The following is a 21,483-nucleotide window of genomic DNA, read 5'->3' as shown; positions in this document are numbered from 1 at the left end:
CAATCACAGCTGAAGAGGTTGGTAGGGCAACCAAACGTGACCCAGTTATGACAAAGGTGTATGATTATATAGCAAATGGATGGCCAAACCAGGTATCAGAGGAACATAGCCATCCATACTTCATTCATAGGAATGAATTGTCAGTGGATAAAGATTGTATCATGTGAGGAGCAAGAGTGGTTATCCCAAATAGGTTCAGGTATAAATTGTTAGGAGATCTTTATGACCAGCACCTGGGAATGTGCTTGACCAAGAGCTTTGCACACAGTTACTTATGGTGGCCAGGTTTAGATAAAAAGATAGAGTACATAGTCAGTCAGTGTACAACATGTCAATTGGTGAGCAAGAAACCACCATCAGTACCATTATAGCCATGGAAATGGCCTCCTAGAGTGTGGCAAAGGTTACATGTAGATTTTGCTAAGCCAGAAGGACAGCAATTGTTCATAGTGATGGATAGTCACTTAAAGTGGATAGAGGTGTTTCCGATGCTGTAGCCTAACAGACAGTCCCTTGAAGGGCCACCTGTTAGGAAAACCATGTCTACATGTGGCCTAAGCGCAGCCACCACTGGCTGCCCCAGAGCAAAGCAGTCGTGCAGTGAGGGGCCTCAAATACACATTAGGCCCCTTATTTTCATATGCAAAGCCTGTTTCAAGAGTGGGCACTGCATGTCGATTTTATTTGGCCTTTTCCAATAAAGGCTTAGGAGGTAGTTTAGTGGCCGAAGAACGGGCGACGCATGGCAGAATTTCTAGGCCAATGTCGAGTAAAATAGTGGATGTTTACTTTTCATCTGGCCCAGGAGCACTTGCTGCTGATACTGGGTGTCAAAAGTAGGAAAGTATTGCATTCCTCAAACCTGATGTCCCTCAACTTGATTGCAAAACAAAATCATAAAATAGAAATTTAAAAAACATTTATCCAGTTTTCTTTCATATAAAATGTATTCAACATTTTCCATTCCAAGTTAGCTGCATTCATGTGCAGTAGATTTATTAGCTATTGAAGTATATGACTCAGTTCTTCAAAGGTATATTAATAAATGGTTCTTATCTTCACACCTATTTTTTGCAAATATGTGGTTTGAGGCAGAGACTGCATTCTGCCCATTATCTCCTCTTAATATAGCAGCTCACTCTGTAAATTTTCCCACAGCTGGGCGAGTGGGTGAATAGGTCAGTGTGCTTGCCTGCATCTGAAGGTCACTTAGGAAGCAAACATGTAGTCAGACAAATTGTATGAACAGTCACTTCTATTTTCCCTTATCTAAAATGTTCCACATTTCAAATGAGAGCTCCAGAAACTCCTTGGGCTAGAAATTCATGTCGGGTGGTAGCGCAAAATGAGCGGCATCATAATGGTCGCCTGTTATATACACCACCCAGTATTCAGTGCCGTGGCAGTGATTCGAATTGAATATCAGGCGGCCGAACCCATACCGCTCATTTCAAGCTACGGCCAGAGACGAATTTCTACCCCCTTGTGTAACACAATGTTTGAAACATGGTAAAGCAAGCACCTTGCATAACTCTCAAAAAAGCTGCTTTAATGAATCTTTCATTTTTAACAATTACAGCCCTGTAAATTTGGTTTGCAATATTAGGATAGACTCTCCTTGGACCACATTGCCTCAGTGCTAGACAGATGCAGCGCACCCAAAATACAGGCCCACCTAGACATGCCAGCCTAGAAAACTAGCAAAAGCTGACCAACAACTACAAAAACAGTGACAGCTCAAAAACTGCTCTGAATATAGACGTGAAGTCAAGGAGTTAGACTGCGAGTGCAGTGGGACAAGGGTGGTATAACCTACACTACTGGTACACCTGACATTCCATCACTCTTTGCATTGGAGCAATAGTGATTTAGAAATTGCTTAAGGGGATGTGATTGTTTAACGCATAAAGATTATTTTCTATGGGAGCAGGTCCCTCCAGAATATGTTGATTGTTGATACCAGATTTTGTGTATTTTTTTTGACATTTTGGAGCCTACTGTAATTCTGACCAGTCCTTCCCTGACTCCACAAGAGCATCAATCTGAAAATGGCATTCCTTCTAGGAATTTCTCTTACTTGGCAGAAATGGAAGGTGAGGAGGTGGAGCAACAGAAGGAGAAGAAGATGGTCTGACTGCATCAAAAATATCTCTTCCCCATCTGATTGTATCTGGGCATCAGAAGGTACTGAACCAGGGGAGTTCAGCTGGAAACGTTGCTTCCATAAAAGTGCTATCCAAAAGCTCCGTGACATGCTGCATGGAGACCTCCATCCTGCCTCCAGAACTCTGAGCATGTTCCCCTCAGCAGTGAAAGTGACCATTGCCCTCAATTTTTATGCCCTTGGACCATTACACAATGCCACAGGATGCATCTGCAATGTATCAGTCTGCAATGTATCAGTCTGGTGCACACATGAAGTTGCAGATACTTTATTCACCAGACCTACCAACTTATAAACCTCCCAATGGACGCTGATTCTCAGTGGGAGAGGGCTGTATGTTTCTACAGATTGGTGGGATTTCCCAGGGTTCAGGGTGCCATCAACTGGGCCCCTATTGATATTCACGCCTCCTTTGTTGATCCTGTGTCTTACACGGCCACCTTGGTAGAAATGTACATCAACATGAAATGCCATGACTCCATTGTGCTGAGAAAGTCATGGAATCCTAGAATCATACAGCACAGAAGAAGGCCAATCAGCCCATCGTGGCTGTACCGGCTCTTTGAAAAAGTTATCCAATTAGTCTCACTCCCCTGCTCTTTCCCCATTGTCCTGCAAATTTCTCAGCCACAGAGTGAACACAAGAATTAGGAGCAGGAGTAGGCCATACGGCCGCTCGCGCCTGCTCAGCCATTCAATAAGATCATGACTGATCTTCAACCTCAACTCCACTTTCCCGCTCAATCCCCATATCCCTTGATTCCCCTAGAGGCCAAAAATCTATCTAGCTTAGCCTTGATTATACTCAATGACTCAGCATCCACAGGCCTTTGGGGTAGAGAATTCCAAAGATTCACAACCCTCTGAGTGAAGAAATTCCTCCTCATCTCAGTCTTAAATAGCCGACCCCTTATCCTGAGACTATGCCCCCTAGTTCTAGACTCTCCAGCCAGGTGAAGCAACCTCTCAGCATCTACCCTGTCAATCCCCCTCAGAATCTTATAGGGGAGAAATTCGGTATCGCCCCGTTTGGGGCGCAATTATCAGCCGGGCGCAAAGTTTAGCGCCTGGCGCTAATTATCACCAGATTGTAAACTTGGCTCCTTCCGCCCCTGGAGCTGATTTGAGCGCTAAATCAGGCGCTACACACCTCTCTTAAAGCGCTAATGCCGAGGAGCGAGGTGCTACCTCAGAGCGCTGGCGAAGCTCATGTGATGTCAGTTAGCAATGGAACACAAACACACTGTTGCCAGCCAGTTCTTAAAGGGGAGGGTCGATCTTGCTCTCCAGCCACACTCTGCTCAATGCAGCCTTGAATCTCGCCCTGGCGAGACCTGTACATCAATTCTGCTGGAAAGAACAATGGAGAGGCCCAGGGAAAGAGCTCAGAGTGCAGCCCCCATAGTCTCTTCTAAATCGATGCAAGGAAGGTCAAATCAAAATGAACCTGCAAAGTGCTGCTCAGTACCCAAAACTCCTTCACACAGCGTTGAATCTCTCCAGAAGTCTCTCTCTCACTCTCAGAATGTGTGGTGCAAAAATGTCACCAACAAAAAAAGGCAGGAAGCGACCGCCTTTAAATAGCGCTCCCCCAGTCCCTTCCCGACTGCAAAACATTCCCCTCTACCTGTCGTTGCTAGCGGCAGGCGGAAAGGCAGGGGGCACCACTCAATATCCGGTCCGGGGCGTTGCATGCTCGACTGACATCATGATCTGCGGGCGCAGGAGATCGTGGCAGTAGTGTTTAGCGCCACCGCAAAATGGTCAATTTTGCGAGTGGTGCAAACATCGCTGCGCCCGGGCGCTAGTTGCTTTGCGCCCTGTTAGCGCCCTAATAAGAGGGCGCTAACAGGAGGTGCTAATCAACCGAATTTCCCCCCCTAAATGTCTTCTGTACAGTCTCAAATTCCCTCTGGCTCTATCTCCATCAACCTCCTTTGCTATCTGTTCAAGCTCAGCCCCATGGTGTGAATGTTTTGCTTGACTTTGAACTGAGCTTTAAACGCCATTTCTAGTCTGCCACCGAGACTGACTTTTTCCATCTTGGGAACATCGGCCACTTATTCTCCGACCTTCTTTCCTCAAACTCTCATACTGGCTTTCATCTCCTTGAGGACTAGTTTCTCAAGTATTCTCTTCACCAGCCTTCAATATTCAGAAACTTTAGCCCTGATTTTTACAGGGAGCCTGATTTAAATATGTTAATGAAGTGTCCCACCTCTCCAAGACGGGACACTCGCACACCTCACCACCCGCTGCCGTAAAAACATCAACGGGTGTGTAAGTGGTGGGTTGGGGACGCTCCCCATTTTTAGGGTTTCACCCCCCCCCCCACCTCCACCTCCTCCTCCTCAAGCCCATCATGGGGGTTAATATTGAAGCCTTTATCTTATTTAGAACTCTGCAGTCTAAACCTTCCGCTACGTAAAGTTACACACACTCAACATCCCCATCCTTGTCCAATTCAATTTCAACATAATGGCCCGTTTTTTGCAGTCAGCCGCGAACGAGCGGCGCTCACCGTTCATTACGATTACAGCTGCTCCCAGACTTTTTGTGGGCTTTTGCGCAGCAATGTATGGTCATCGGGAGTCCGAAACAGCATGGCCTCCTCTACAGGGGATCTGAGACTGTGTGAACAGGACAAGCAACAACCTGACTCCTCAACCAATCAGAAACCTTAATGAGGCACGCATAGTCTAACCCAGGAACTGTAAGTTACAACATTCAATGCAAAATCATGTACAGAAAGCAAACTAAAGTGAGGGAAAGAAAGATGGGATTAAGAGAGAGATAAAAGAGACAGCAAGAAAAAGTAAAAACTTTTTAAAATCTCCAACATTAAAAGACTTCACACTTGTGAAAGTAGTTTCAGTGCCAGAGAGTATGTTTGCCAGTAATTAATACTTATCACACCGCTAAAAATTCACTTACACTTGAATCGACGAGCCCTAACTTTTCCTGGCATGTTTAGTATCTAGTGGGTAAATACAACAACTTCACACCCTTCATGTGGTTGAATGCCAAATCTCTTGATAAGGTACCAGTGCAGTGAAGCTTATGGAGAAGCAGGGCAACTCAGACAGCAACTTCCTGATTGCCACGTTTAACTGCACATGTGCAGACACCGGAAGTTGCTGCCCAATTTACTCCTTAATAATGGTCATCGCTGATAGCCTCTCCATTATTCCTACCGCAAAATCCGGGGCCAATAATCCTAAAATCTCCCACCATATTTGGGAAGTCCTTTCCAGTCATATTTGACTGCCTAGACATTCTATGCCTCTGAATTTGGATTCCTGATTGCACCCCCACCCCTCCACATCATCATCAGATGCCATTCAGCTATTGCACCTCTGACCTCTGGAATTCTCTTCCTAACCTGCTTTGGGTTGCTAGCTTTGTCTCTGCTTTCAAAAACCTTGGGTCCCCTCCATAAATTTCCTTCAGTTTGTGTTCAACATTCACTTTTCCCTTTTGTAAAGTGCTATGAGATATTCTTCTCCATGAGGAGTGCTAAGTAAATGAAAATTGTTGTAAATTAGAAATAGGTGAAACAAATAAACTGTGCTCCTAAATCATATTTAGCAGCACGGTGGCATAGTGGTTAGCACTGTTGCCTCACAGTGCCAGGGACCCGGGTTCAAATCCAGCCTCGGGTGACTGTGCAAACTCCACACAGACATTCTCCCCGTGTTTGCGTGGGTTTTCTCTGGGTGCTCCGGTTTCCTCCCACAGTCCAAAGATGTGCGGGTTAGGTTGATTGGCCATGATAAAAATTGACCCTTAGTGTTAGGGGGGATTAAATACGTGGGGTTACAGGGTTACGGGGATAGGGCTTGGGTGGGATGGCTGTCGGTGTAGGGACCGGGTGCTAGGGTTTGGATGATCAGCCATGATCTCGTTGAATGGCGGAGCAGGCTCGAAGGGCCGAATGGCCTGCTCCTAGTTTCTATGTTTCTATATTCATTATTCTAACTCTGGGAGGAGTGAGGAAATCACATAAGATTCTTTGGGGGAAACATTCGGTTGCTTTGTGTCTCCCGTTAGGGTGCTAACGGGGGCAAAGCAACTAGTGCCCAGGCGCGGCGATGTTTGCACTGCTCACGAAAATGACCAGACATTTTGCGGCGGCGCTAAACACTACCGCCACAATCTCCTGCGCCCGCAGATCGTGACATCAGTCGAGCGTGTAGCGCCCCAGACCGGATACTGAGTGGCGCCCCCTGCCTTCCGCTAGCAATGGTAGGCAGAGGGGAACTTTTGCAGTGAGGAAGGGATTGGGGGAGCGCTATTTAAAGGCAGCCGCTTCCTGCCTTTTTTTGTCGGCGACATTTTTGCACCACGCAGTCTGAGAGAGATTTCTGGATTCAACGCTGTGTGAAGGAGCGTTGGGTACTGAGCAGCACTTTGTAGGTTCATTTTGATTTAACCTTCCTTGCATCGATTTAGAAGAGACTATGGGGGCTGCACTCTGAGCTCTTTCCCTGGGCCTCTCCATTGTTCTTTCCAGCAGATTTGATGTACAGGTCTCACCAGGCCGAGATTCAAGGCTGCAATGAGCAAGGTGTGGCTGGAGAGCAAGATCGACCCTCCCCTTTAAGTACTGGCCGGCGCCCGTGTGTCTGTGTTCCATTGCTGACTGACATCACATGAGCTTCGCCAGCGCTCTGAGGTAGCACCTCACTCCTCGGCATTAGCGCCCTGAGAGAGGTGTGTAGCGCCTGATTTAGTGCTCCAATCACCTCCAGGGGTGATAAGAGCCAAGTTTGCAGTCAGAGGCGATAATTAGCACCAGGCGCTAAACTTTGCGCCCGGCCGATAATTGCGCCCCAAACAGGGCGATACCGAATTTCTCCCCCTTAAAGCATTAAATAAAAGAAGTAATAACATAGAATGCTCAATATGTTATGAACAGAATGATTAAGTTTATTATATATGCAAGTCAAGTCAATCTGTGACTAATCCACCCACTCACTCAGATGTTTCTTTCTAATATACAATGTTCACACTGAAAAATGGGATACTTGAAAACATAACACTTCAAATTTGTTATCCATAGAGGAAAGCCTCTATGGGCTAACTTTACAAGTGTGTGCTCCGCCTGCTGGGAGTGTGCATCAGAAATTTATCACGTGCTTCCCATGATTTGCCATCTATTATTTTTTTTTTTTTTTTTTTAAGAAAGGACAGAAAATCATGAGGCATGCAGCTGAATTCCTGATATGCACTTCAAGTGGGCAAAACTCCCCTTCAAAAACAATTTTAACAAATTATTATATATTAATTATATCATTTCATTACAAAATATTTTAAACATTTGTAGATTAGAGGTGAAGCCCCAAGTCCATTCACTGACACAATGCAGACACTGACGGAAACAAGAGGTTTATATGGCCTAGATACTTAGGAGAAAACAAGTGCCTTTAAGAGACGCAGCACGAGTTTTCGAGGTTCTTCGACCTAGTTTCCTGCCCCTGACCCTGCTGTCATGTGTAATTTACAGCTGGACCAATGAAGGTTTGACTAGTGAAAGTAAAAACCAGTGAGTAACTGCAGTTCTCTGAAAGAAAATTGTGCATAATCTGCCTCCCTCATTACAAAATAACTTACCATTCACAAAAAGTGAATGTTGCTAAGTGATCACAAGCACATCAAATAAATAACTAGATGAATGGCATAATCAAAAACAATTAGGATACATTATTAAAAGATTGTGTGCATTAAAGATGAAGCTGTTTAATAATGTTTTAGATTACTTCAAGATAAATAAAGGAATATTGCTTATATGTAAATGCATTGCATTGCTTAAATGCTCTGCACACTATCTCAAATACAGATGGATAATACAATGGAAAAATTAAGCTCTAGAAGGATGAGCTTCAAAGGGCTGAGTGACCATTTCCTTTCTTGGCTTTTGTTATGTTCTTAAAACCTATAGCAGATTAAAAACCTATGTTATCGGCAAAAATGACAACTATGCGGATTAACATCCTGTGAAAGGCAGCTTGTTGGTTATTTCGAGAAGGAGATTTCGAAGAGCGTAGAGTTGAAAGATGATCTCTGACACAGTGGCATGTGATGAGCCCTTCACCTGGAAATTTTAAACCAGAAGTACAGGTAATTAGTAATTGTTATTTCTGGAGTATATCGGGTCTATTATCTGTGGTTCCTGAGGGAAGAAGTAAGTGATAAATAATAGCCTCTTTTTAGGTTCTGCATCGCATTTCAGAAAAAATCTGTTTAAAATATTTACTGCAGATATCAACCAAAATAAACTTTTTTTTAAGAATTGGTATATCTCATCGTAGTAAGAATAGTGAAAAGGTACAATTATATTTGCATGGACTGACTGCTGGCCATAGCATCAGTGAACTCAAAATAAATATGCTCAATAAACCAGCTTAAGATCTATTTCATTTCCTTTCCAGTTTTGAAAAAGGGTTCACCCGAAACGTCGACTCTAATTTCTCTCCACAAATGTTGCCTGGCCTGCTGAGTTTTTCCAGCATTTTCTGTTGTTATTTCGGATTTCCAGCATCTGCAGTATTTTGCTATCAGCTTAAGAGCTCTGCTGTGTAAATCATTAGGATGTGGATTGCTGCCCACAAATATGGTGATTTCTTAAGTAGGCCATGAAGGGAGGCATCCAGAAGAAGCAAGCCCCTCCTCCACAGAAAGGGGTGTAAAATTCCATTGGGCACAGAGGACAAGTGAGTCAACCCAGGCCACTTTCCTAGCAACTGGTTACAAACCCCTTTGGTAGATGTCTGGCAACAACAACAACTTGTATGTATTTAGCGCCTTTAATGTAGTAAAACATCCCAAGGCACTTCACAGGAGTGTTTTAAACAAAATTTAACACTGAGCCACATAAGGAGAGAATAGGGCAGATGACCAAAAGCTTGGTCAAAAAGGTAGATTTTAAGGATCGTCTTAAAGGATGAAAGAGAGGCAGAGAGGTTTAGGGAGAGAATTACAGACCTTAGGGCCTTGGCAACATGGCCACCAATGGTGGTGCGATTAAAATGAGGGATTCTCAAGAAACCAGAATTAGAGGAGCGCAGATATCTGGGGGGGGGGGGGGGGAAGTGGGGGTGGGTGGGGTGGGGGCACGGTTGTGGGGCTGGAGAAGATTACAGAGATAGGGAGGGGCGAGGCCATAGAGGGATTTGAAATCAAGGATGAAAATTTTGAAATTGAGGTGTTGCTTAACTGGGAGCCAATGTAAGTTAGCGAGCACAGGGGTGATGGGAGAATGGGACTGGGTGTGAGTTAGGACACGGGCAGCAGAGTTTTGGATGACCTCAAAGTTTAAGAAGGGTAAACAGAAAAATAGGAGCAGGAGCAGGCCATTCGGCCCTTCGAGCCTGCTCTGCCATTCAATATGATCGTGGCTGATCCTCTATCTCAATACCATATTCCTGCTCTCTCCCCATACCCCTTGATGCCTTTTGTTTCTAGAAATCTATCTATCTCCTTCTTAAATATATTCAGTGACTTGGCCTCCACAGCCTTCTGTGGTAGAGAATTCCACAGGTTCACCACCCTCTGAGTGAAGAAATTTCTCCTCATCTCAGTCCTAAATGTCCTACCCCGTATCCTGAGACTGTGACTCCTCATTCTAGACCCCCCAGCCAGGGGAAACATCCTCCCTGCATCCAGCCTGTCTAGCCCTGTCAGAATTTTATACGTTTCAATGAGATGCCCTCTCATGCTATTAAACTCTTAAACTCTAGTGAATACAGGCCTAGTCGACCCAATCTCTCCTCATACGACAGTCCTACCATCCCAGGAATCAGTCTGGTGAACCTTCGCTGAACTCCCTCTATGACAAGTATATCCTTTCTTTGGTAAGGAGACCAAAACTGCACACACTACTCCAGATGTGGTCTCGCCAAGGCCCTGTATAACTGTAGTAAGACATCCTTGCTCATGTACTCAAATCCTCTTGCAATGAAGGCCAACATACCATTTGCCTTCCTAACTGCTTGCTGCACCTGCATGTTTGCTTTCAGCGACTGGTGTACAAGGACACCCAGGTCCCTCTGTACATCAACATTTCCCAATCTATCACCATTTAAATAATACTCGGCCTATCTGTTTTTCCTACCGAAGTGGATAACTTCACATTTATCCACATTATACTGCATCTGCCATGTATTTGCCCACTCACTCAATTTGTCTAAATTGCCTTGAAGCCTCTTTGCATCCTCCTCACAACTCACAATCCCACCTAGCTTCGTGTCGTCAGCAAACTTGGAAATATTACATTTGGTTCCCTCATCCAAATCATTGATATATATTGTGAATAACTGGGGCCGAAGTACTGATCCCTGCGGTACCCCACTAGTCACCGCCTGCCAGCCCGAAAAAGACCCATTTATTCCTACTCTGTTTCCTGTCTGTTAACCAATTTTCAATCCATGCCAGTATATTACCCCCAATCCCATGTGCTTTAATTTTGCACACTAACTTCTTATGTGGGACTTTATCAAAGGCCTTCTGAAAATCCAAATACACCTCATCTATTCTACCAGTTACATCCTCAAAAAACTCCAGTAGGTTTGTCAAACACGATTTCCCTTTCATAAATCCATGTTGACTTTGTCTAATCCCGTTGATATTTTCTAAGTGTCCTGTTATCACATCCTTTATAATAGATTCTAGCATTTTCCCTACTACTGATGTTAGGCTAACCACTCTGTAGTTCCCTGTTTTCTCTCTCCCTCCTTTTTTAAATAGTGGGGTTACATTTGCCACCCTCCAATCTGCAGGAACTGTTCCATAATCTATAGAATTTTGGAAGATGACAACCAATGCATCCACTATTTCCATGGCTACCTCTTTTAGTACTCTGGGATGCAGATTATCAGGCCATGGGGATTTATCGGCTTTCAGGCCCATTAATTTCTCCAGCACTATTTTTTTACTAATACTAATTTCCTTTAATTCCTCCTTCTCACTAGACCCTTGGTTCCCTAGCATTTCTGGGAAGTTATTTGTGTCCTCTTCCGTGAAGGCAGAACCAAAGTATTTGTTTAAATGCTCTTCCATTTCTTCGTTCCCCATTATTAGCCAAGGCATAGAATACAAGAGCAGGGGGGGTTATGCTTCAACTGTATAAAACACTAGTTAGGCCTCAAGAACATGGGAGGCCAGCCAGGAGTGCATTGGAATAGTCAAGTCTAGAGGTAACAAAGGCATGGATGAGGGTTTCAGCAGCAGATGAGCTGAGGCAGGGGTGGAGACGGGCAATGTTCCAGAGGTGGAAATAGGAGGCCTTAGTGATGGTGCATATATGTGGTCAGAAGCTCATCTCGGGGTCAAATATGACACAGGTAACCTCAGTGCAGTAATTATTTTAAGTTTTAAAGTAGTCAGAATTTGTTCAGAAAATATTTATAATGGTGACAGCTGGTACACTGTATGTTTCACTCTTAAACTACCAGCATCTCCACACAATTTTGTATTCCCTGGGCCAGACCTTTTTCTCAGATTTCAGCTGATGCATGCAATGTGAGGCTGAATATTTAAAGGCCCTTTCAGTTTCAAATTAAACATGAAATTTCCTACAAATAATTAAAAATGTAAATCAAATAATAAATTTAAACGTTGCATCATCAGCCGGTTTCCTTAAAGGGACCACGGCCACATTGCGTTTGACAGTTGTTCTGTCAGTGTTTGACAGCATTGAGGTGCTTCAAACACTGACAAGCACTGCACAAAGGTGGACGGTTGCACCCAGGCTGTCCAATGACTTCCTCCATATGCTTATGGAGGGAGTCACAGCACGCAGGGAGGTTCTCTTCCCTTCCAAGGGCAGAAGAGACCTCCCCAGATCACCAACGCAGCCTGGTTGCACATTGCACAGGAGGGCAAAAGCAGGGATGTTGTCAGGGGTCCTTTCAATGATCTCAGTGGATCACGAAACGTTACTGCAAAGCCACACTCAACCTCATCCTGCTGTGCCACTCAACACATCCCCATCACTCTGCCTTTCCTACCCTACTCCTGCACATCCTTACTCACACCAACTTACCTTGTACCTCCACCCATCCCTCTCTATCTACATTATCACTTCCCCATCTCCCTAGCTACCCCTCACACTCACCCTCATCCTACTGCAAGCATACCAAGTAACAACACACAAGGGTAGGCACTCGAAAGGTTTAGCCAATGTTCCTGTGAAGTTTTTGGTATATTTTCAACACTGCCCCTTATTGGATAGATCTGTGATCACCTTTGTGTTGAATCCGTGATTCTTAAAGTATGATGTTTTCCAATAACTACACGGAGGCTGTAACTTAACAATCAACAGGTGTTTACTGGAGGAGGGTAGTCTAAAGACTGGCAGTACAGAGGCATGCTCAAGGCTTATATACAGGTGTGGTCACTGCCGGTACTACAGTATACAGGAGCTGTAAAAGTAGTTCTCTCTTAAAAGGTACATACACTACACTTTGGAAGTGTCTTACTGAGTTCCAGTGAATGCTGAGACATAACTCTCCCCCCTCATAAGAACATAAGAAATAGGAGCAGGAGTAGGCCAATCGGCCCCTCGAGCCTGCTCCGCCATTCAATAAGATCATGGCTGATCTGATCATAACCGCCAATCTACTATCACAGAACCATCTCCTGAATCTAACAGAATTAGACACACGAAATAGGAGCAGGATCAGGCTACACGGCCCCTGGGCCTGCTCCGCTACCCACAGGGCCATGACCGATCCGAACCTAGACTCATGTCCAAATTCCTGCCCGCTCCCCGTAACCCTTAATTCCCTTTACTTCTAGGAAACTGTCTATTTCTGTTTTAAATTTATGTAATGATGTAGCTTCTACAGCTTTTTGGGGCAGCATATTCCATGGACCTACCACCCTCTGAGTGAAGTAGTTCCTCCTCATCTCAGTTTTGAAAGAGCAGCCCCTTATTCTAAGACTATGCCCCCTAGTTCTAGTTTCACCCATCATCGGGAACATCCTCCCCACATCCACCCGATCCAACCCCTTCACAATCTTATATGTTTCAATAAGATCGCCTCTCATTCTTCTGAACTCCAATGAGTAGAGTCCCAATCTACTCAACCTCTCCTCATATGTCCATCCCCTCATCCCCGGGATTAACCGAGTGAACCTTCTTTGTACTGACTTGAGAGCAAGTATGTCCTTTCTTAAGTATGGACACCAAAACTGTACGCAGTATTCCAGGTGCGGTCTCACCAATACCTTGTACAACTGAAGCAATACCTCCCTATTTTTATATTCTATCCCCCTAGCAATGAAAGCCAACATTCCATTGGCCTTCTTAATCACTTGCTGCACCTGCATACTAACCTTTTGAGTTTCGTGCACCAGGACCCCCAGATCCCTTTGTACTTCAGTACTTTCCAGTTTCTTGCCATTAAGATAATAACTTGCTCTACGACTTTTCCTGCCAAAGTGCATAACCTCACACTTTCCAGTATTGTATTCCATCTGCCAAATCTCTGCCCACTTACTTAGCCTGTCTATGTCCCCTTGCAGGTTTTTTATGTCCTCCTCACTCACTACTTTCCCTCCCATCTTAGTATCATCTGCAAACTTTGATATGTTACACTCGGTCCCCTCCTCCAAATCATTAATATAGATTGTAAAGAGTTGGGGACCCAGCACTGACCCCTGCGGAACACCACTAGTTACTGATTGCCAGTCTGAGAATGAACTATTTATCCCAACTCTCTGCCTTCTGTTAGATAGCCAATCCTCTATCCATGCCAGGATATTACCCCCAATCCCGTGATTTTTTATCTTAAGCAATAATCTTTTGTGTGGCACCTTGTCAAATGCCTTTTGGAAGTCTAAATACACTACGTCCACTGGTTCCCCTTTATCCACCCTATATGTTACTTCCTCAAAGAACTCCAGCAAATTTGTCAAACATGACTTCCCCTTCATAAAACCGTGCTGACTTTGTCCTATTAAATTATGATTATCCAAATGTCCTGTTACTGTCTCCTTAATAATGGACTCCAAAATTTTACCTACCACAGATGTTAGGCTAACCGGTCTATAGTTTCCAGCCTTCTGTCTACTGCCCTTTTTAAATAAGGGTGTTACATTAGCAGTTTTCCAGTCCGCCGGGACCTTTGCTGAGTCCAGGGAGTTTTGGAAAATTATTACCAATGCATCCACAATCCCTACCGCCACTTCCCTCAAGACCCTAGGATGTAAGCCATCAGGTCCAGGTGATTTATCCGCCTTGAGTCCCATTATTTTACCGAGTACCACTTCCTTAGTGATTTTGATCGTGTTTAGCTCCTCCCCCCCTATAGCCCCCTGTTTGTCCAGTGTTGGGATATTCTTAGTGTCTTCTACTGTAAAGACTGATACAAAATATTCATTGTGTTTTTGCCATCTCCATATTTCCCACCATTAATTTCCCAGTCTCATCCTCTAAGGGACCAACATTTACTTTAGCCACCCTTTTTCTTTTTATATAACTATAAAAACTCTTACTATCTGTTTTTATATTTTTTGCTAATTTACTTTCATAATCTATCTTCCCTTTCTTAATCAATCTTTTTGTTATTTTTTGCTGTCTTTTAAAGTTTTCCCAATCCTCTATCCTCCCACTAGATTTGGCTACCTTATATGCCCTTGTTTTTAGTCGAATACTATCCTTAATTTCTTTACTTAGCCACGGATGGCTGTCTTTTCTTTTACACCCTTTTCTTCTCAGTGGAATATATTTTTTTTGGAAGTTGTAAAATAACTCCTTAAATGTACACCACTGATCATGTATCATCTTACCCTTTAATCTATTTTCCCAATCCACTCTACTCAATTCCGCTCTCATACCTTCATAGTCTCCTTTATTCAAGCTTAGCACGCTTGTTTGAGATCCAACCTTCTCACCCTCTAATTGAATATGGAATTCAACCATGTTATGGTCACTCATTCCAAGGGGATCCTTTACTAGGACATTTTTAATTAATCCTGTCTCGTTAGACAGGACCAGATCTAAGGTTGCTTGCCCCCTGGTCGGTTCAGTTACATACTGCTCAAGAAACCCATCCCTAATACACTCAATGAATTCATCCTCAAGGCAGCCCTGCCCAATTTGATTTGTCCAATTAATATGATAGTTAAAATCCCCCATAATTATAGATGTTCCCTTATTACAAGCCTCAACTATTTCCTGATTGATACTCCGTCCAACAGAGTTGCAACTGTTCGGAGGCCTATAGACCACGCCCACTAGTGTTTTTTTCCCCTTATTATTCCTTATCTCCACCCAAACTGTTTCATTATCCTGATCTTTTGACCCAATATCATTTCTCTGTATTACAGTGATTCCTTCCTTTATTAACTCACTATAGTAATGAGTGTGAATGGAATGGGTTGGACATTAAAGGGATGTTTCACGGTGCTGGTGTGGGATGGTGTCAACCTGGCGCATCATGTAGCAGCCAGGGTTTACAGCGTCAAGTGAAGTAAATCTGGCCATGGTGATGCCATCGCTGGCCTCCCGGGCAGCAATGTTGTCAGGGGCTGATGCCCTATGTCCTGTGCAGCATCAGGCGATGGCGGAGAAGGTTGGTGTTGTTGTTGGTGATGTTGGTGTGCCTGGTGATGTTGGTGTTGGGGCGGAGCGTGGAAGGAATCAGAGGAGCAAGGTGAGATAGTTTCTAGGGCACTGATGTTGCTGCAATAGATGTCAGCTGCAGGTGAGATGAGAGAGCGATCTGTCAATAGTGAGAGAGGTTGTTCCAATGAGGTGGCACTGGATATACAGTTGCCTCTAAACACTTGAAAGCTAAAGAAATCTCTATATGCCTTACAAATGCAGTATCCAACCGTTTCTGAACTCTGAAACTGACCATCTGCAACATGGCATCCTTCACACCACTTCTGCAGCTGTCAGCTTATCAGAAACATCAGGGCAGACTCAACTCATGCCAAGGTGAGCTGGTGTGTTCTCCGAGCAGCGGGTAACCCGTGGGGGAGCACGTAAAATTGGAAGGAAGCCTCAAAATACCATTAAATTGGCTCTTAACAAGCCATTTAATGAGCTCAATTGTCTCCCCCGCCGCTTAGTGTTGAGTCAGTCCTCCGCTGACAGACCCGACGCATGGGAGACTCGCATGGAGGTGGGTTGACGGCGGGTTTTCTACCCGCTGTCAATCTTTGCTATTTTGACAGTGAACCCACCTCCAAACCTGCCCTCTGAGCGCCGGCAAAATCAAGCCCTTAGGAGGCTGCCAATGAGCTAGGCCCTGCAGCACTCCTGCCAACCTTTATACAGGCCACAAAGTGGTTTCGCTACTACCGTAGAGACATTCTCCAGGCAGGTACCAGCAGTAATGAAAAAGTGGCAAATTTGTTAAAACAAGTTGGTGAACGTATATTTGTTCGAAAGTTAATCAGCAATTTTGGGTTGCTATTGAATATGACAGTTTCAACAGCAGCAAGACTGGAAGCCAGCATAAGGTAACTATTTTAGGAAGCAGTTCTCCACTGCAAATGGGTTGTGAAAGTATGATTCATCAACCTACTCTCGCCATGTACATACATTCTTATCATCTACCTGCCTTTTGGACTGCAACCTTCCCTTCAATAATTAAGAGTAAACATGAATAAAATAGGTCATCTTAAGGTTTTGCAGAGGCATTGAGACTAACAAAAGCAATGCTTTCAGAATGATTAATGGCATTGCAGGCTGGTATTTGAAATAAATCTAAAATAATCTAAATGTAGTTGTGAAAGACCCATTACCGTAAACTTTTCTTCTTGTAATTTCTCCACGACTTTTTCTGCCGCGTGATCCTTAAATGACTTGCATCGTCCCTGTAATTTAATAGATAGTGGTTATAAGTTTATGCATTTTGTTGTTTCTTCTGGGGGATGACTTGTCATAATTTTGTGTGCAATGTTAGATTAGGTTAATCTTACTAAATGGATACATTTGCACACACACAGACAGGGATGTGGTGTACGCACTTTTCATTTTTGAAGGCTACAGACCTGACTTCAGAAGTACAGAATGGCAAACAACACAAGGTCAAGGTGAAATTTGCAGCCACCTTCTGATAAAGATTGTAAACCTCCATGGTGGTCATTGTCATGAAGAGCTTTTAAAAAGTGCTTGGATGTGCACTTGAGGTGCCATAAACTGCAAGGCTACGGACCAAGAGCTCGAAAGTGGGATTAGGCCGGATAGCTCTTTTTCGACCGGCGCAGACACGATGGGCCAAATGGCCTCCTTCTGTGCCGTAAATTTCTATGATTCTAATGGAGGTTTTCAAGATGAGAGGTTTTGATAGAGTAAATAGGGAAAAAATATTCCCTCTGGTGAGTAGGTCAATAACTAGAGGTCGTAGATTTAAAATCATTGGAAAAAGATCTAGAGGGGAGATGAGGAGAAATTTTTTCACACAGTGAGTTGTCGGGATCTGGAACGCTCTACCTGTAAAGGTGGTGGAAGCTGATTCCATAAATCATTTTAAAACAGAGTTGGACAGGTATTTGAGGATCAACAACTTACAGGGTTACGGACAAAAAGCAGGATGTGGGATTAAGCACGGCCGCTCCTTTTAAAGAGCTAGCACAGGCACGATGGGCCGAATGGCCTCCTTCTGTCCTGTAAGTTTCTATCAATCTATGAGTGGTTAGGATTTGGAATGCACGGCCTGATAGGGCGGTGGATACAGATTCAATTGTAGCCTTCAAAAGGGAATTGGATAAATACTTGAAGGAGAAAAGATTGCAGGGATATGAGGAAAGAGCGGGCGAGTGGGACTAACTGGATTGCTCTTCGAAAGAGCCGGCATAGACTTGATGGACCGAATGACCTCCTTCTGTGCTGTACTATTCTATGATTCAATAAGAGCTATTTTTTTACTATCTGATTATATTATCAGTAATTCATTGTGAGACCAAAGGCTAGAAATTACTGTTGCCAATATTAGCGGTCGGACGCTAAATGCATTTGTAGAACATTCCTTTCTCCTCTATTGTAACTGAGGTGTTTACCAAATTTAAATAAATTAGATAACACCTAATATTTACTTATATGGTTCGGTGTCTAATTTTGATTGGTAATGTTCCTGTGACGCGCCTCGAAATGTTTTACGACGTTAAAGGCACTATATAAATGTAAGTTGTTTTTTATTCGTTCCTGGGATGTGGGCATTGCTGACAAGGCCAGCATTTATTGCCCATCCCTAGTTGCCCTTGAGAAGGTGGTGGTGAGCCGCCATCTTGAACCGCTGCAGTCCGTGTGATACTCCCACAGTGCTGTTAGGTAGGGAGTTCCAGGATTTTGACCCAGCGATGATGAAGAAACGGCGATATACTTCCAAGTCAGGCTGGTGCGTGACTTGGAGGTGGTGGTGTTCCCATGCGCCTGCTGCCCTTGTCCTTCCAGATGGTAGAGGTCACGGGTTTGGGAGGTGCTGCCAGAGAATCTTAGCTATGAGGAAAGGCTGGATAGGCTGGGTCTGTTTTCCTTGGAACAGAGGAGGCTGAGGGGAGACCTTATTGAGGTGCATAAAATTATAAGGGGCATAGATAAAGTGGATACAGAGGACCTATTTCCCTTATCAGAGGGGTCAAAAACCAGGGGGCACAGATTTAAAGTAATTGGTGGAAGGTTTAGAGGGGATTTGAGGGGAAATTTCTTCACCCAGAGGGTTGTGGGAGTCTGGAACTCACTGCCTGAAAGGGTGGTAGAGGCAGGAACCCTAACCACATTTAAAAAGTACTTGGATATGCACTTGGGATGCTCTAACCTGCAGGGCTACGGACCAAGAGCTGGGAAGTGGGATTAGGCTGGATAGCTCTTTGTTGGCTGGCATGGACACGATGGGCCGAAATGGCTTCCTTCCGTGCTGTAACTTTCTATGATTCTATGAAGCCTTGGCGAGTTGCTGCAGTGCATCTTGTAGATGGTACACACTGCAACCACGGTATGCTGGTGGTGGAGGGAGTGAATGTTTAAGGTGGTGGATGGGGTGCCAATCAAGCGGGCTGCTTTGTCTTGGATGGTGTCGAGCTTCTTGAGTGTTATTGGAGCTGCACTCATCCAGGCAAGTGGAGAGTATTCCATCACAGTCCTGACTTGTGCCTTGTAGATGGTGGAAAGGCTTTGGGGAGTCAGGAGGTGAAATACTCGCCGCAAAATACCCCGCCTCTGACCTGCTCTAGTTGCCACAGTATTTATATGGCTGGTCCAGTTAAGTTTCTGGTCAATGGTGACCCCCCAGGATGTTAATGGTGGAGGATTTGGCGATGGTAATGCCATTGAATGTCAAGGGGCGGTGGTTAGACTCTCGCTTGTTGGAGATAGTTGTTGTTGCATTGGACAGAGGAATACAGTAATGTTACCACAATCATTTCTAGGCTGAAAAACTGTAGTAGTACAGCACCACGTAAGGATCAAGAAACAAGAATATTTTTTTTAATACATTATAATAACATATGATTCACCATTATAGTTTTCAGTCCAGTTTAATGGGATTCTCATCCTTGTTTTCAAATCCCTCCATGGCCTCACCCCTCCCTATCTCTGTAAACTCCTCCAGCCTACAACACCCAGAAATCTCTGCATTCCTCCAATTCTGGCCTCTTGCACATCCCCAATTTTCTTCGCTCCACCATTGGCGGTCTTCAGCTGCCTAGACTCTAAGCTCTGGAATTCCCTCCCTAAACCTGTCTGCCTCTCTCTCTCTCTCTCTCTCCTCCTCCTTTAAGACACTCCTTAAAACCTGCCTCTTTGACCATGCTTTTGGTCACCTGCCCTCCTTATGTGGCTCAGTGTCGAATTTTGGTTGATAATCGCTCATGTGAAGCGCCTTGGGACAATTTATTACATTATTCTTCTTCTTAGGCAGTCCCTCGGAACCGAGGATGACTTGCTTCCACATTAAAAATGAGTTCTCAGGTGACTGATGAGTCCAATGCGGGACCTACAGTCCCACCCACCCACAGGTGGGGCAGACATTAAGGGTGCTATATAGATTCAAGTTGTGGTTTATTCTCACATATGAAATATTATACACATCAGAAATTATGATGTGTATGTAAAAATATATTCCAAAATGCTGCAAAATGCACCAAATAAAGTATTTTAAAAAATCAACAATTTCTAGTATTTTTTAGTATTGCCTCTTTTAGTATTGCCTCTGCCACTGCTCACAGAGTGGAGTCTTGTCCAAATGAACTGCAAGTGAGGTAGTTTGATAGGATGCTTACATAGATAGCTTAGATATAGAAAAATAAAGCAAACTTACACATTTTGTGTTTGACTTTATCTTCTGGATGTAATCTTTGATTTTTGATAGATCCTTTTTGACAACTTCAGGAGCTGATAGGTTTTGTAGATTTTTCTTCAAGAAAACACGATAAAATCCCAAAGCCGCCTTCATAACAGTACATTTGCCCTTTCTCTGTAAGTAATAGTAAACATTTAACGATTACATGGGGATTTATATCTAACAGCATTTGATAAACATTGATGCATAATTAAACTTACTGTCATATTCACAAATTCGCAAAGTTGTGGTAGGATTCGTCCGTCAGTCCCAGTAATCTGGAAAAATAAAAATGAAAGGATGACGTGCCACACTTATAGGCAGAGTGTAAAGAACGATTCTTTTACGAAATTGTTATTAAAAGCCAATGACCGTTTAGTAAAATAATGTTTATGTAACTTTACACGCATGAGGAAAATGTTAAACCACCGAAAACACGATCGAGCTTTCTATATGCACTATTCTTTATATATGAAAAGATTGTGGAAGATATAAATCTATGCAAACTGCTAAAAAAAAAGCGCATTTTTCTATTTCTGTAAATTTAGAAAGGTGCTTTTCTGGCAGATAAATCAAACTGAATCACCTTCTTGGTGACCCTTTCCACACACGAGCAAAAATCCTTGATCAGCTCATCTGGCACATCTGGTTTGCAGCCCGACCCCACGCTTCCTGCAATACTGGGGATGGAAGCCAATAGGAGCCAAGCGGCCGGAGAGAGCATGGTGCTATTGCTGGGCGATCTGTCTGCACACACTCACTTTCACCGCTCACAGCGGGTTGGAAGCCTGGCTCCTCCCCTATTTATAAGCAAGTGATTCCCCCGGAAAGTCTCACTTCACAATCACGTCATGTTCAGATTCCCCTTCCTCGTCCCACGGGGAGAAATGTGGGGCAATTGGTGTAAACATTTCCATTTGTTTTTACTTTTCGTTTACGGCACGGTGGCGGGGAGAGCCCCTCCACTTATCTAGGTCACCTTTAGCTGTTCGTGCACTGATATTTCCCTGTCACTCAGAAGGTACT

The 21,483-nt window shown here is 44.0% G+C and overlaps 1 protein-coding gene across 1 annotated transcript; it reads right to left on the bottom strand.

The window, feature by feature from the left end:
* Positions 1-7,087: 7,087 nt before the first annotated feature.
* LOC147106264 (uncharacterized) lies at positions 7,088-21,218 on the bottom strand. The gene is made up of 5 exons (XM_086009752.1): positions 21,044-21,218; positions 20,679-20,735; positions 20,437-20,592; positions 16,922-16,993; positions 7,088-8,258 (listed from the first exon to the last, which is right to left on the bottom strand). The coding sequence occupies exons 1-5, from the start codon at positions 21,179-21,181 to the stop codon at positions 8,151-8,153; spliced, it is 531 nt and encodes a 176-aa protein (XP_085865878.1). The 5' UTR covers positions 21,182-21,218; the 3' UTR covers positions 7,088-8,150.
* Between the last annotated feature and the right edge of the window lie 265 nt (positions 21,219-21,483).

Source organism: Somniosus microcephalus, chromosome 16 (assembly GCF_052327205.1).
Source record: "Somniosus microcephalus isolate GS21.2 chromosome 16, FLI_Smic_1.0, whole genome shotgun sequence".
In the NCBI taxonomy this organism is placed as follows: Eukaryota; Metazoa; Chordata; class Chondrichthyes; order Squaliformes; family Somniosidae; genus Somniosus; species Somniosus microcephalus.
The sequence above is the reverse complement of the archived record's forward strand: the minus strand, read 5'-3'. Positions and strand labels throughout refer to the sequence as shown.